This window comes from Cherax quadricarinatus, chromosome 8 (genome assembly GCF_038502225.1).
Source record: "Cherax quadricarinatus isolate ZL_2023a chromosome 8, ASM3850222v1, whole genome shotgun sequence".
In the NCBI taxonomy this organism is placed as follows: Eukaryota; Metazoa; Arthropoda; class Malacostraca; order Decapoda; family Parastacidae; genus Cherax; species Cherax quadricarinatus.
The window spans coordinates 11,125,146-11,142,762 of NC_091299.1; the positions used below are offsets into that span (position 1 = coordinate 11,125,146).

At 38.1% G+C, this 17,617-nt stretch overlaps 1 protein-coding gene across 3 annotated transcripts in view; it reads left to right on the plus strand.

Annotated features, from left to right (window-relative positions):
- Positions 1–137: 137 nt before the first annotated feature.
- Positions 138–17,617, plus strand: part of LOC128685418 (nuclear pore complex protein Nup93-like) — a 301,160-nt gene continuing 283,680 nt past the window's right edge. Inside the window, exons 1-2 of one of the 3 annotated variants that reach the window (XM_070082868.1) lie at positions 138–292; positions 12,802–12,993. In XM_070082868.1, coding sequence (XP_069938969.1) covers positions 12,818–12,993 — 176 coding nt within the window. In that variant the 5' untranslated portion in view covers positions 138–292; positions 12,802–12,817. Of the gene's footprint in view, positions 293–358; positions 377–409; positions 457–12,801; positions 12,994–17,617 lie in introns of those variants that run through there. The other 2 variants (XM_070082870.1, XM_070082869.1) reach the window with 2 other exon arrangements.

Below are 17,617 nucleotides of genomic sequence, written 5' to 3' on the forward strand. Positions count from 1 at the left end.
ACTATTACTGCAGCTACTACTACAACTACTATTACTACTACAACAAGTGTAGCCAGAATAATGTGGTTGCACAAATTTTAATTAACCACCCCCACAAAAATCCCACCAAGTAACACACACACGTATGACTACTATTAATTCTTCATTCATACATCATAAATACTTAAAAAATCAGAAGAATTAGAAAAATATATATAAATGTATTGAGTAAGAGAACCATTGGTTGAGTGTGGCGGTGTAAACAAGACAGGAGATTCAAGTGAGATTTGTCCTCTCTCTTTATACTCTTAAAGTGAGTATTTTGTGTTTAACTTCCACACTTGTGACATATGATAACTTTTTTTTGAGTGTTGTTGACGACTGGCTGGTGTTACAGGTATATAAATTAGTACTTTATGAGGGTTTTAGGCCGGGGGACCACCCGGGTGGGTCAAGCAATGTGACTTCATTTTCTTAGTAAGTTTATTCAGTTACAGGTACACATAAATACAGTTATATGAATTAGTATATATAGCAGCATATGTGTAGGTTGCCTAGGATAACTCCCCCCCCCTCAAAAAAAAAAGTCAGACAAACGTGACTTATTTCCATTGGGGTCCGGATTTTTTTTTTTTCACTAACATTGTATCGAGAAGATTTTTGACACTAACATGCATGTAATATTGGGATATTGTGTGAATATTATGCGGAGTGTTTGACCAGTATGGACATCCAATACTTTTGAGAAACCAATTTTTTTTTTTTTTTAATTGGAATATGATGTGTGTTACCCTGTATAAGTTGTTGCTGGTGAGGGGCTTTTGATCTGTTGATTGGAGCTGTGCTTCAGTTCCTTGAATCTAGTTCACCTGAATGCCTTCCATTCCCTCAGGTACAGTATAATATGTTTATTCAAGGACTTCAGTGGTTATCAAGGACCCTAATGGAAATAAGTCACTGTCTAATTTTTTTTGGGTTATCCTGGGTAATTTATACATATGTTACTATGTATGATAATTTGTGTAAGTATACCTAAATAAACTTACTTAGAGGTACACAAACACAATTATCATACATACTTTAATGTGTAAGTTACCTAGGATAACCCTGTGAGTTTAGTGCTCCCCCCATGAGTGTAATAATAATACACAAATTGTTATTTCTTGTGCAGATTGGTATATTCTGCAATGATAGCAAATATAATATGTTTATTTTAGAATGTGCAATATGTTAGGGCTAATCAACCCTTAATATAGACACTTTTGACCAATCACATTGAACCTAAATAAAGATGAATGTAGACAATGGCGCTCCAGTCTCGTGTCTCCCCTGACGGTGTAAGGTTGAGTTCATTGTGTTATTTTGGGTTGGTTTCATTAGGTTAGATAATGTTTCTTGTGTTTGCACAACATAAAAGTGTCCTAACAAAACCAGCCTAACATTGGATATTTTTAGGAATAAATTATCACCAAGCTTATGGTGATCCAAGGGTTGGATCACCATAATTACTGCAAATGTTTAGCACAGAAATTAAAAGATAGTGTTCTATCAAACACCTGAACTACTTGGAACACTTGGAAGCACTTATACTCGTTGAAATGCAGGAGAGAGAGAGATATATCATAATCTACACTTGGAAAATCCTGGAAGGAATGGTCCCGAATCTGCACACAGAAATCACTCCCTACGAAAGTAAAAGACTGGGCAGGCAATGCAAAATACCAATTAAAAGTAGGGGTGCCATTGGTACACCATAAGTGTCCAGGGCCCAAGACTGTTCAACAGCCTCCCACCAAGCATTAGGGGAATTACCAATAGACCCCTGGCTGCCTTCAAGAGGGAGCTGGACAGATACCTAAAGTCAGTGCCGGATCAGATGGGCTGTGGTTCGTACATTGGACTGTGTGGCTAGCAGTAACAGCCTGGTTGATCAGGCCCTGATCCACTGGGAGGCCTGGTTGTGAACCGGGCCGCGGGGGCGTTGATCCCCGGAATAACCTCCAGGTAGACTCCAGGTGGGGTTATCAAATGTATAATTCAGAGGGTTAAATTAAAATTTGATCAGATTTTTAACCCAGAGGGTTAGCCACCCAGGATAACCCAAGAAAGTCAATGTGTCATCGAGGACTGTCTGTTTTATTTCCATTGGGGTCCTTAAATCTTGCTCCCCAGGATGTGACCCACACCAGTCGACTAACACCCAGGTACCTACTTGCTTGTTAGATGAACAAGATAACAGGTGCAAGAAAGCACGCCCAATGTTTCCACCCTTGCTGGGGATTGAACCATGGACACAAGAGTGTCTTCAAGAAGGCACTGGACAGGCACCTAAAGTCAGTCCCTGAGTAGCTGGTCTGAGGTTTGTATGTCAGTTTGTTTGCTGCCAGAACTAACAGCCTGGTTGATCAGACCCTGATCTACCAGCAGTCTCTCTTTTCACTCTCAAGAAATATTGGCCAAAAAAAAAAAATATGTAGGCACAGCAACTGTGTATAATATACTAGACTTAGATTATAAATAAAATAGGTAAAAATTATATTATAAATTATTACAAAAAAGTCTTGGACATGTGTTTCACACGTAACAAGTTTACCATTGCACATTGTCTAATTCTTATTACATATAGTGATTTCACCTGTTATGAAAAACAGTACACCAATACCTTGCATGCAAACCATACCATGGGCGGGGATAGAACCCGTGATCAGAGAGTCTCAAAACTCCAGACCATCGCGTTAGCCACTTGGTCAGCTAGCCACAATAAGATGCATCCAACTACATATATTTCTACACCATAGGAAAATTATCATAGGCACCACTGTGACCACAAATGCAAGTTTTTACAGACGAATCTCCAGCTAGCGTGGCCGTGACGAACTCTTGCTCAAGTCCCCTCAAAGCCGTCAACATGACTCATGAAATCGTAATGACACGATTGCAAACAAACCATACCACAGGCGGGGATAGAACCCGTGATCACAGAGTCTCAAAACTCCAGACCATTGCATTAGCCACTTGGTCAGCTAGCCACAATAAGATGCATTCAACTACATATATTTCTACCTCATAGGAAGGTTAGCATAGGCACCACTGTGACCACAAGAGCAAGTTTTTACAGACAAATCTTCAGCTAGTGTGGCCGTGACAAACTCTATGCTAACCTTCCTATGGTGTAGAAATATATCTAGTTGGATGAATCTTATTGTGGCTAGCTGGCCCAGTGGCTAACGCGACGGTCTGGAGTTTTGAGACTCTCTGATCGCGGGTTCTATCCCCGCCCGTGGTATGGTTTGTTTGCAATCGTGTCAATACGATTTTGTGAGTCACGGTTAATGCATATCAAAAAATATGGTACCATTAAATACTGTACTGATCAAAGTATATTTATTGTGTTTTAGTGTAATGTGTTCCAACAATGCGTTTAGATGCATTGAATTACAAAAATATTTAGCCGTTTGCTTAGTTCAGATCAATGCATACAATGCACGCACAACTCTTGATAAAAACAAAAAAATAGTACTAAATATTTTTATTACAGTTGTAAATAAACACTGTTCTATATATATGGTAAAGAAAAATTTTTTTTTTTTTTTTTGAAAAATAGTTGTACAACGTAGTTTGCACAGTTTTTTCTTCTTTTTATTAGCATACATATCTTTATAGCACTGAATATCTTTTTGTAATGCCTACCTGTTTGCATCCACGTTTATTATGAAGTCACAAGCATCTACAGTACTTTCGCAATTAACATTAACAGTTCGTCCAGTGTGAATTCATTGGCTGCAATAATTTTGTCGTATTCAGTGGCAGGAAAATTAAATTGACATTTTCATTCAAGTTAGAAAGAGAAGTAGAATGACCTGGTGCATTGTCCAGTAATGTAATAAAAATTTTAAATCCATGTCATTATCTTTGCAATAATGTTCAACTGCAGGGCAAAACAATTCGGAAACCAATCGTCAGATAGTTGTCTCATTGCACAGGCTTTTATTATATTAATAATAAAATAATAAAAATGGGAAGAGCATTTTTTGAATAGAATTAAAGAGCCCTTGGATTTTCTGCTCTGTACACCAGCATAGGCTTTAAGTCACCAGATGCATGCCCACCTAATGAAAGTATTAAATGGTCTTTGGAGACTTTATATCCTGGGTGTGATGATTTTTTTTTTTTTTGGCCAGATAAGTGCATGATGGCATCATCTGCCAAAGTAAACCCATCTCATCTACTTTAAAAGTTTGCTCATCTTTGTAGATATCTTCTTCAATAATTTGTCTAGATCATTAAGAAATCTTGCGGCTGCCTCATTGTCTGCACTGGCACTTTGACCAATAATTTGAACATTATGGAATCCCATATGCTTTTTAAAGTTGTAAAACCAACCACTACTTGCCAGAAAACTTTCCCCTTTATTGCCATTTTGTTTTTTTAACAGTAAATAGAGACTTGTTGCTTTAGCTTGAATCATCATCTAACTTGATGGAATTCTTTTATGGCTGCAGTCTTCGATCCATAACATTAAAAGACATTCCATGTTATCCATTTCAAAACTATGATTTTTAACTATCATTTTTGATGTATGGTAGGACTGCCGTATCTGTGGGTCCAGTTTCCATGGTTTCAGTTATCCACCGGTTACTGTGGTCCAAAAATAACCCTTAACTTAGCGTAATAATGGCACTAAAGTGCAAAAATGGTGATGATGGCAGTTCTTCAAAGCATAAGAAAAGCCCTGAAGTGCTTCCCATCAGTAAAAAGCTGCTAATTCTCCACTATCCGCAGTTTTGGGTATCCACGGAAGGTCTTGAAACATATCCCCAGCGGATATGGGGGTCCTGCTGTATATAAGATGCTGTAGCCATTCCATGTATATTCTTATTTTATCTTCATTCCTTATAAGCACGCATACTGATAATTCATTTTCTTGTCACGTGCTATTTTAGCATACCATGCACCATCTTCATGTTTAATAATTTCTAGTTTTTTTTTCATGTTTACTAGAACGCTCAGCATCATTGCATTTTCCTCTTTCTAATCATATGTATTTGCATATAAAAGGGGTACTAGTATTTTATATAATAAAGAAAAATTGTGCATACATCTGTACCATATAAGATTACATAGCTTCACTGCTTGGAGTCTGAAGTAATACTGATGTTGGCATCGTGCTAGTCCGGTACATATCACCATTCCAATATCGCTGTGTAATGCAGTTAAATAATTTTTTTTTTAACACTTCGGCAGTTTCCCACCGAGGCAGGGTGACCCAAAAAGAAAGACAAAAGTTTCATCATCATTCAACACTTTCACCATCACTCATACATAATCACTGTCTTTGCAGAGGTACTCAGATACAACAGTTTAGATGTCCCTCCAAACTGCCAATATCCCAAACCCCTCCTGTAACCCTTTCAGGGTCGCCAGGCCCTCTCCGAGACTTGTTCCCAGGGTCGCCAAAATTTAAAAAAAAAAATTTCTTGTGAAAAGATAGAGAATCTTTTCCTGATCATAATGACACTAAAAGTATAAAATTTGATGGAAAACCAACGGAATTATGCTCTCGCGAAGTTAGCAGTCTTGACGATATTTATGCATCGGCGATTTTGCCCACTTTGAGCTCTATTTTCGGCCAATTCCAGTGTACTAGTCGACGAAAATCATAACTATTTCACTAGAACTCCGTTTTTTCTATTGAATGAGTACAAGAAACCACCCATTTACCGATCTCAACTATCCAATAAATTGGTCAGAATTTAGCAATTTTGCCAATTTCACACAAACTTGAAATGATGCCAATTTCCGAATAGGGTCCAGAATAAACAAGAAAGACATTCCTGGCACTAAAATAACAAGCTCTCTGTTCATTAGTCACATCCCCAGGCCCCTCTTATATTTCTTTGGTTTTCCACTTTGAATTTTTATTCTTACAAAAAATAGAGATTTACTGTTATGCAGACTACTACATTAGTGTAGAAATGGTATAAATAATATCAGCGCACTTGTGAAAGAATATTAGACTCACCAGTTGACGTGTATTGGACTCTTGGCATGTTTTGTTTACTTTTGAACTTTGGTAAAAGTCGAACATTTCTGCTACTTTGAGCTCAATTTCAAGGTACTCTTCATTGTAAAACCAGTCAAAATCATCTCAATTTCTGTAATATGTCTTCCATTCTATAAAATGAGACCAGGAAAACTAGAATACAACCATAAATACCATACGAAAATGCAGTGCAAAGTCGCTGTTTTAATCCAAAAACACGGTCAAAGTTTTTTTTTTCTCATTACACACTGTATGCTGCAGGATTTTTTTTATACTGCGCACACTGACCACATAAACCCGTTCTTTCATATGTAGGCCTACCAGCTTTCTCTCACTAGATTTGAGGGTGCTAGAATTTAGGCGTACTGGTACATCAAAAACCCTGGGGCGTAAGCCGTACTAGTACGGCCGAAACCCTGAAAAGGTTAAAGAGCAGGCATTGTACTTCCCATTTCCAGGACTTGAGTCTGGCTAATTGGTTTCCCTGAATCCCTTCACAAAATATTACCCTGCTTACACTCACAGCTCATCAGGTCCCAAAAACCATTCATCTCCATTCACTCCTGTCTAACACGTTCATGAATGTTTGCTAGAAATTCAAGCCCCTTGCCCATAAAAACTTCCTTTAACCCCCACCATCCAACCTTTTCACAGATTTATACACTCTCCAAGTCATTCTACTTTGTTCCATTCTCTCTGAATGACCAAACCACCTCATCAACCCCTCTTCAGTCCTCTGACTAATACTTTTAGTAACCCCACACCTCCTCCTAATTTCTGCACTTCGAATTCTCTGCATAATACAGCCACTCCTCACTTAGCGACGTACTCATTTACCAATGACTTGGACTTACACTGGGGTCTCTGACTAGTATGCATACCTAAATAATGCATATTAGAGCTGATTTTCTCTATCCTGTTTATTACAATATACAGTACACTACTGTATAAACATTTACAAAAATTTTTTGTTTTTGTTTTTTAACAAGTCGGCCGTCTCCCACCGAGGCAGGGTGACCCAAAAAAGAAAGAAAATCCCCAAAAAGAAAATACTTTCATCATCATTCAACACTTTCACCTCACTCACACATAATCACTGTTTTTGCAGAGGTGCTCAGAACACAACACTTTAGAAGCATATACAAATACAGTGAACCCCCGGCTTACGATATTATTTCATTCCAGAAGTATGTTCAGGTGCCATTACTGAACGAATTTGTTCCCATAAGGAATATTGTGAATTAGATTAGACCATTTCAGACCCCCAAACATACACATACAAATGCACGTACATAAATACACTTACATAATTGGTCGCATTGGGAGCTGATCATAAAGCGGGGGTCCACTGTATACCAGAAATATTATAAATGGTGCAAAGATGACATTAAAACTATATTAAAGATAGTTGACACAAACCCATTATCTTTATAGTATGCTCCTCACTTACAAACGAATTCATTTACCGACGTGGTATTAGGAACGGAACTCTATTGTTAAGTGAGGAGAGGCTGTACGTATTTACACCACACATTGCCCTTAGACACAACATCTCCACAGCCTTCAGCCTCCTCCTTGCTGCAGCATTTACAACCCATGCATCACACCCATATACATAAGAGTATTAGTACCACTATACTCTTCGTACATTCTCTTGTTTGCCTCCGTGGATAACGTTTTTTGTCTCCACAGACACCTCAACGCACCACTTGCCTTTTTTCCTTCATCAATTCTTTGGTTAACCTCATCCTTTATAAACCCATCTGCTGACAAATCTATTCCCAAATATCTGAACACATTCACTTCTTTCATACTCCCTCCAATGTGATATCCAATTTTTCTTTATCTACATTGTTTAATACCCTCATCACCTTACTCTTATCTGTGTTCACTTTGAACTTTCTATACATACCCTCCCAAATTCATCCTCTAACCTTTGCAACTTTTCCTTAGAATCTCCCAGAAGCACAGTATCATCAACAAAAAGTAACTATGTCAACTCCCATTTTGTACAATAATTTTGTACAATTGTATTTTGTACAATAATTTAATTCCACCCCTCTCCCCAACACCCTAGCATGTACTTCTTTTACCACCCAATCTATAAATATGTTAAACAGCCATGGTGACATTATACATCCCTGTCTAAAACCTACTTTTACTGGGAAATAATCACCCTCTCTCTCCTACATACCCTAACCTGAGCCTCACTATCCTCATAAAAACACTTTACAGCATTTAGTAACTTACTACCTATTCCATATACTTGCAACATCTGCCACATTGCTCCCCTATTCACTCTATCATATGCCTTTTCTAAATCCATAAATGCAATGAAAACTTCTCTACCTTTATCTAAATACTGTTCACATACATGCTTCAATGTAAATACTTTATCTACACATCCCCTACCCATTCTCAAGTCTCCTTGTTCATCTGCAGTCCTGTTCTCTGTCTTACCTCTAATTCTTTCAATAAATAATCCTACCATACACTTTACCTGGTATACTCAGTAAACTTATTCCCCTATAATTTCTAGTCTCTTTTGTCCCCTTTCACTTTATATAAAGGAACTATATATGCTCTCTGCCAGTACCTAGGTACCTTCCCTTCTTTCATACATTTATTAAACAAAAATACCAACCACTCCAGCACTATTCCCCCCTTGCTTTTAACATTTCTGCCATGATCCCAACATTTCTAACTGTTTTACCCCCTTTCATTCTACATGCCTCATGCCCCTTCCCCACACTTGTTTCCTGCTCTTCTTCGCTCCTGAAAGATGCTATACCTCCCTGGCCAGTGAATGAAATTACTGCCTCCCTTTCTTCATCGACATTTAAAAGTTCCTCAAGATATTCCCACCATCTTCCCAATACCTCCAGCTCTCCATCTACTAACTCCCCTACCCTGTTTTTAACTGACAAATCCATCCATTTCCTAGGCTTTGTTAACTTGTTTATCTCGCTCCAAAATTTTTTCTTATTCTCAGCAAAATTTGTAGACAATGCCTCTCCCACTCTAACATTTGCTCTCCTTTTGCACTCTCTCACCACTCTTTTCACCTTTCTTTTACTCTCCATATTCAATTTAGTGCTTTCTTTGATTATAATAATAATATAATAATAAGTTCTCTCCATATTCTCCGCCCTTATATCACTTCTGCTTTGTAAAAAACCTCATAAGTGACCGTTTTCTCTTTTTTCGCACCCTTTACCTCATCATTCATTTATTTATTATTAATTTGGACATGATACATAGATGTACAAAGAAATACAGTGGTTAAGTGTACATGGCAAAAGCCCCTTGTATGCAGAGCATTATGGGCAGGCTTAAAATTAACCTAAGATTAACTAAGCAATGATATATTCAGTGGTAAAAATTACAGTAAACAAATGACAATTAAGCACAAATGAGTATTTCAAAGACAGATCATTCCACCAATCACACTTCTTTCCTCCTGCACCCACAAACTTCTGCCCCACATTCTAACACTGCATTTTTAAAACTATACCACCCCTCTTCAACTCCCCCACTACCCATACTTGCACTAGCCCACCTTTCTGTGAATAGTTGCTTATATCTCACCCTAACTTTTCCTCCTTTAGTTTATAAACTTTCATTTCTCTCTTACTTGCTGTTGCCATTTTCCTTCTGCACCATCTACCTCATACTTTAACTGTAGCTACAACTAAATACAGTCTCTCCTCATTTAGCAAAATACTCATTTACCGACCACTCGGACTTACGACCAGCTCTCCAACCAGTATGCAAACATAAATAATGTACATAAGAGCTGATTTCCTCTGTTCTGTTTATTACAGTACAGTGGTAGCTTGAGATATGAACTTAATTAATTCCAGAAGGCTGTTCGAGTTCCGATACCGAATGAATTTTTTCCCATAAGGAATACACGTAATGTAAATTAGATTGATCCGTTTCAGACCCCCAAAAATACACTTACAAAAGCACTTACATAAATACACTTGCATAATTGTTTGAGTTTTGAGCTGTTTGTATCCCGAGGTACCACTGTACATATACAGTAAACTACTGTATAAACATTTGAACATATACCAGAAATTTTATAGATGGTGCAAAGGTGATATTAGAAAAATATCTTAAGTTGGTTGATACAAATGCACTACCAGTATAGTATGCTCCTCGCTCAGCGACCAATTCACTTACCGACCTACTCTTAGGGACCTAACCCCATCGTTAAGTGACGAGAGGCTGTAATGATCCAATGTATACAAGCCATACCACGGGCGGGGATAGAACCCGCAATCAGAGAGTCTCAAAACTCCAGACCGTCGCGTTAGCCACTGGACCAGCTAGCCACAATAAGATTTGTCCAACTAGGTATATTTCTACACCATAGGAAAGTTAGCATAGGCACCACTGTGACCACAAATGCAAGTTTTTACAGACGAATCTCTGTAAAAATTTGCATTTGTGGTCACAGTGGTGCCTATGCTAACCTTCCTATGGTGTAGAAATATACCTAGTTGGACGAATCTTACTGTGGCTAGCTGGTCCAGTGGCTAACGCAACGGTCTGGAGTTTTGAGGCTCTCTGATCGCTGGTTCTATCCCTGCCCGTGGTATGGTTTGTTTGCAATCGTGTCATTACGATTTCGTGAGTCATATTAACGGCTTTGAGGGGACTTGAGCTAAAGTTTGTCACAGCCACGCTAGCTGGAGATTCGTCTGTAAAAATTTGCATTTGTGGTCACAGTGGTGCCTATGCTAACCTTCCTATGGTGTAGAAATATACCTAGTTGGACGAATCTTATTGTGGGTAGCTGGCCCAGTGGCTAACGCAACGGTCTGGAGTTTTGAGACTCTGATCGCGGGTTCTATCCCCGCCCGTGGTATGGTTTGTTTGCAATCGTGTCATTACGATTTCGTGAGTCATCCAATGTATCTGTTGTCCCTCTATAAACATGCAAATCCTGAAGCCTACCCATCAACCTTTTATCCACCAAATACATAATTTAACACACTACTTTCATTATGTGCTATATCATGTATACTTATCCTCTTTTTCATAAAATATGTACGTATTACTTTTTGCCAAACCTCTTTCTACATATAGTTTAATTAAAGGCGGGAGCCTGTAATTAAACTATATGTAGAAATTAAACTAAATTTGTACTTACCCCCCCCCACACCCCAAATTTGCCTACTACTCCCTCCACAACATTTTTACCCACTTTAGCATTTAGATCCACAACCACAAGTTTTCTGTCACTTGGTTCAAAAAACCCCACGCACTCATTAAACATTTCCCAATTTAGTTTATAAACCGTATTATGTATAGCAAAACCTGTACTGTTCAAAATTGTACTGTGCGAGGTATAACTGTAATCTTGGCCACAAACTTCACATGTAGCACAAGTTTACTATTGCACATTACTTGTTGGTGGTGTAGTATTGTATTAGTACAGTACATAATAGTGTGGTATTAGTAATTCAAAACTTGTCTCGTCCTTCTCACAGCTTCACCTGCAAGATACTGTACTCCTTAATTTAAATTTAAAGTGGTTTATGCCACCACTAGCTTTGTTATGGTTAGGCACTTTCTTCCAGCAATTTATAGCTGTGTAGAAAGTTTCTGATACCTGCCTGCGTGTAGTAGATACTAAAGAGTTGTATTCGCCACTCTTAGTATCCTTGGCTTGGCAAAAACCTTGGTAACAGATCCCTACAAATTGGTTTAGAAAGACTTGGGAGCAAACACTGAAATGTTTTCTAATAAATATATCTTAGTCACCTAGTGTATGCTTACGTCTTTCTGAACCTATCTTTGGCTTACATCTGATAGACCTGAGATAAAGCCCAGCACAGGTGGCAATATTGTGCACATTTCCTTACACTTGTTGCCTCGTTTCACCTAGCAGTGTGTAGGCTGAATCTTGGGAAAAAAAGATTCAAGAACCCCAGTGGAAATAAGTCAGACATAGTGGCTTTTCTGGGTCATCCTGGGTTGCAAACCTGTGTGTTAATAATTTAAGTTAAATCATCGTCTTCATCCCTGTCAAATTTTGAGGCAATGTAATCTTGACATAGGTTATTAGGAAGCTTGTAGACATATTTTTTGCTAGTTTACTCTATCTGTCACTTAGCTTATCAATTTTTGCTTGTATTGTGCTTCCAAACTTACATTTTCAGTTGCATTAATGTCGAGTATTAACTGTATCGTGTTATATATACATGTATAGTAACTTGTGGTTTAGAAAGACACATAAGCAGACACTTGGACATACTTATTAGAAAGCATTTTGGTCCTGGGACCTTGATTATATATTAATTTATTAATAATAATAATAATTATTATTCATAGAGCATCTGACATTAGGGAGGGAGGCGGGGCAATTATATTTGACCTGAGGGAGGGGACAAAAGCTCCAGTTCATTAGGTGGAGAGCCCTTTACTTGCAGCAAAGCACTCGATTGAAGGGTGTAGTTTGCTCAGGTATTTAGTGTGTACTGTAGTTAATGAGGCAGCTTGTGTGCATCATACATTAGATTACTTAATATTTACCACTGTCATTACATTTTACCACTACTGTCTCATTGAAGATGTGACAAACACTTGCTTTTTAACTAGCTTAGTATGTAAGCAACAGGTCCAGTTAAGTACTTTAAAAAGTGTATATTGAATTAGTGTATGTTATCAATTTTTTATTTTTATTTTTCCAGGTATCAAGCTTTGTTCTTCTGCAATATAAATGTTAAGGGATAAGCATTAATTTTGCATTAATAATTGTTTGACAGATACTGTACTACCAAGATGGGGAGTCGTAGCTTGCAGGAGTTGTTGCAACAGGCAGAGCAGCTAGCCAGTAATCTGAATGGTGGAGGTGAACTTCCACGTGTTGATCGCTCTCTCCAGCAAATTCTTCATACTGGCCAGCAGCTGTGGTCCCGAGCCTCAACCCAAGCATCTACTGCCAACGATGCACAGGCGTAAGTGCAATGATGTGTTTTTTAATAAATTATCTTACTACTGTATATGGTATAGACACCAGCTAATGAACTGGATACAGTGGTACCTTGACTTACCAGTGCCCCAACTTATAAGTTTTCTGAGTTACAAGCCGTCGCTTGGTCGATTTTTTGCTTTGAGTTGTGAGCCAAAATCCGAGTTATGAGCAAAAAAAAGAATATTTACTGATAAAAAAATTACTGAAAATGACATTTGGCAAGAACCCCGGCCTAAATGGCACAACGAAAGGTGGTTTTGGGACTTGGTACTTATAAAACAATGCTAGTGCGATTCTACAACAAAAAGGTGGTTTTGGAACTTGGTACTTATAAAACAACGCTAGTGCGATTCTACAAAAAAATAAAGTTGCTAAGCTTTTGACATTTGCAAAATATCTTGCCCTTTACTCCCACACAAATTCCAAAATATTTGGAATATTTCCAGTATTCCACAAGCCAATTGTAGAACAATAATTTTTTTATGATTCCTGTCAATATTATTGCATTTACTTCAATAATAAATGGTGGGCTTCATGAAATAAGTCAATAACATACTTCCAAGATATTCATATATCGTTGCACTAGTAATCTAGTGCAGTTAGCCTCTCAAGAACTCTGTTTTTTCTTACCCAGGACCAAAGAGCAAGTTATAGGAAGGAGCAGTAATGATTTTATATGCTCGGACAATTTTGGTAAACTGCCAGCTTCTTTGTTATTGTCATCACTGTCCTACTTTTCCATGTTGGTACCACGACACTTGATCTACAATTTTTACATCACTCAGTATCTCGTAATTAGGATTGGCATCATTATCTTCTAATTGTACCATCACATCTTCTGTAACATTTGTATTTCAGCCCTCTGAAGGGTTTGATGAAAATTACTGGCCTCAAAGTCCAACTCATTATCAACATTAAACATTTTGTCATATTCGTTTCCTTTCATGATATTACAGGGCTGCTGATGGCAGATTTCAGGTTGTACTTCTTGGTGTTGCCTTGGTCTTTCTCCAAATCTTCCTCCTCAGTCACTACCATTACTTTATCTAAATATCTAGACTGGTACACCCTCGTGTAGGCTGCCTTAATCTCTTGATCCATAGGTTGCATCAGGGAAATAGTATGCTGTTTGGAAACAAAGCCTTAAATATCCAACTTAATATATCGATAAATGGTTTCCCTATTTCAAGACACACTGAGGGTAAATTTCTGGGTCTTCTCTTGACTGTAATCTTAAATTTCATTGCCACACCAAGCATATATCCAAGAAAATTTCCAAATCGGTAGGCATCCTTTCCAAGATACGATACTATGTACCCCAAACAACACTTCTTACCCTATCTTACCCTATACCACTCTTTAATATATCTCTACCTCACGTATGGTATTTGTGCCTGGGGATCAACCACAGCCAACCACCTTAAACCTTTAACCCCGTGACTGTCGCAGCCCCAAATCCTGAGGTGTCTCCTGGTGTCTCAAAATTTCCAAAAAAAAAAAAAAAAAAAAAAAAAAAAAAGTATTTTTTCTTATGAAATGATAGAGAATCTTTTCCCGATTGTAATGACACCAAAAGAACGAAATTTGATGGAAAATTGACAGACTTAGGCTCTCGCAAAGTTAGCGACCTTGGCGATATTTACGAATCGGTGATTTCGTCCACTTTGAACCCTATTTTTGGCTAATTCCATTGTTCCAGTCGCCCAAACTCATAGCTATTTCTTTAGAACTCAGTTTTTTCTATCGATTGAGTACAAGAAACTGCCCATTTACCGATTACAACTACCCAATAATGTGGTCAGAAATTTGCAATTTGGCCAATTTCACGAAAATTAAAAATATGACATTTTCAAAATAGGGTCCAGAATGAGCAATGCAGACATTCCTGGCTCTAAAATAACATTTTCTTTGTTCATCAGTCACATCTCCAGGCCCCTCTGATATTACTCTTGCTTTCTATTTTGAATTTTTATTCAAACAAAAAATAGAAGATTTACTGTTATGCAGACTACTGCAATATTGTAATAATTGTATAAATAATGTCAACCCATTCATGACTGCATATTATAATGGCTACTTGGACATTTATTGGAAAATGACATCATTTGTTTACTTTTGAACATTGGCAAAAATCCAACATTTTCCCTACTTTGAGCTCCATCTCAAGGTTCTTTTCATAGCAAAACCAATCAAGATCGCCTCTATTTCTATAATATGTTTTCCATTCTATCGAATGAGACCAAGAAAACGAGAATAAAACCATAAATACTATACGAAAATATACCACAAAGTTGGCATTTTAATTAAAAAAAATGGTTGGAGTTTTTTTTCTCATTATGCACTGCGTGCTGCAGGATTTTTTTTATATGGTGCACACTGACCCCACAGACCCATTCTCTCACATGTGGGCCTACCAGCTTTCTCCTGCTTGATTTGAAGCCACTGGAATTTGAGTATATATAAGTCAAACACGGTGGCTCATAAGACCTATATATACGATCGAAACAGTCAAAAGGTTAATAACCCAACAAAAAGCGGCTGTGCAGATGATTACCAGCTCCTGTGCTAGGCAGCACACTCCACCACTTTTCAAAAGCCTAAACTTGCTAAATATATGAGACATACTCTCATAGTATTGTGCCTACTACATATACAGAACATAAACTCCAATATAAATCCTCCACTTAAACTTCTTGATAGCTACAACAGAACGCAGTCACAATACAAGGCATGAGGCACTCTTCGACATCCCTCGTGTCAGTGTCACACTATGCAAAATTTCAATGCAAGTAGAATCAATAGGTCACAGGGAGGAGTAGGAATCTATGTAAAGAATACTTTCTGTTGCACAGAAATGCTGAATTCTACGAAGGATATAGTAGAAATTCTAGGCATTAAAGTTGAAAATAGGAATTTGGTAATTATCCTAGTATACAAACCACCATCGGCAACTGCTGAGGAATTAACAGATCAGTTAAGTAAGATAGATAGCTATTTGGATAGGCTAGAAAGTCCTACACCAAATATTTTACTCCTTGGAGATTTTAATCTCCCTCATGTAAAATGGAAGATGGCACAACGTAATGTTATACCAGAAATATCCCCGGGAAGTACCCTGGCTCAACAGGTACATACCAGGGAAATAATGAGGTTTTGTGAATAGTACTCTTTAAACCAACGGGTAACTGATCCCACTAAAAATGAAAATACCCTGGATTTGATATTCACAAATAACGAGGAACTGATCAGAGACATAACGGTTTCCAAAACTATTTACTCTGATCATAACATCATAGAGGTTCAAACTAGTATTAACTTAGGGGTAGGAAACTGCAACGCTGAAGTTAGAGACGGGATGTTCAGTAAGTTTAATTTTAACAGCCATATAATTAACTGGGAAAAAATAAACCAAGAGCTATCAGACATACCCTGGGAATCAGACATGAGCGACCTAAATCCCCACCAGTGCCTAGAGAAGCTGAATACAGAAGCATACAAAGTATGTATGAAACATGTACCATTGAGGAAACCCAGAGGAAGATTAGATATAGAGAGAGAGCGTAGGAAATGGTACAGAAGAAGAAAACGGGTTACTGAACTGCTGAAAAACGCAAATATGCTACAACAGAGGAAAGATAGACTTAGCAGAGAGATCACTGAATTAGAGCAAAAACTTAGGATGTCATACCTCACAGAAGAAGTACAAAGGGAACAAAAGGTCATACAGGATATTGCAAGAAACCCAAAATATTTCTATTCCTACGCAGAATCCAAGCTAAGAACTACCTGTAGAATTGGACCACTACTGAGAGGAGACTCATATACTGACGATGACAGGAAATGAGTGAATTCCTAAAAGAACAGTACGAGTCGATGTTCAGCAACCCACTAAATGACAGCAAGGTAGAAAATGCAGAAATATTTTTCACTCCAGAAGAAGGCCGCACAGACCAACTAACTGACAATACAAATCCCATAGATTTCGAAAAAGAAATGGAAAACATGCCCACTCACTCAGCACCTGGACCAGATTCGTGGAATGCTCTATTTATAAAGAAGTGCAAAGTACCACTAGCACGAGCCGTCAGTATTCTTTGGAGAAAGAGCTTAGATCTAGGTGAAATACCGGAGGTCTTAAAGAGTGCAGACATAGCTCCTTTGCACAAGGGAGGCAGTAGAGTACTAGCTAAAAATTACAGACCAGTAGCCCTAACCTCTCGCATCATAAAAATCTTTGAAAGAGTGATGAGACGGCAGGTTACAAATTTCATGGACCAGCACAACCAACATAACCCGAACCAGCATGGTTTTAGAGCAGGACGATCATGTCTGTCACAACTGCTGAACCATTATGACAGAATTACGGAGGCACTGGAAGACAACAAAAACGCAGATGTGATTTACACAGATTTTGCAAAGGCGTTTGACAAATTTCGGTCATGGAGTGATAACGCATAAAATGAAGGCCATGGGCATTATGGGGAAGGTAGGCAGATGGATTTTCGGTTTCCTAACACACAGAACACAAAAAGTAGTAGTGAACAGGGCAAGATCCAGCATCAGCAAGGTCAAAAGCTCAGTGCCCCAAGGCACTGTCCTGGCACCTC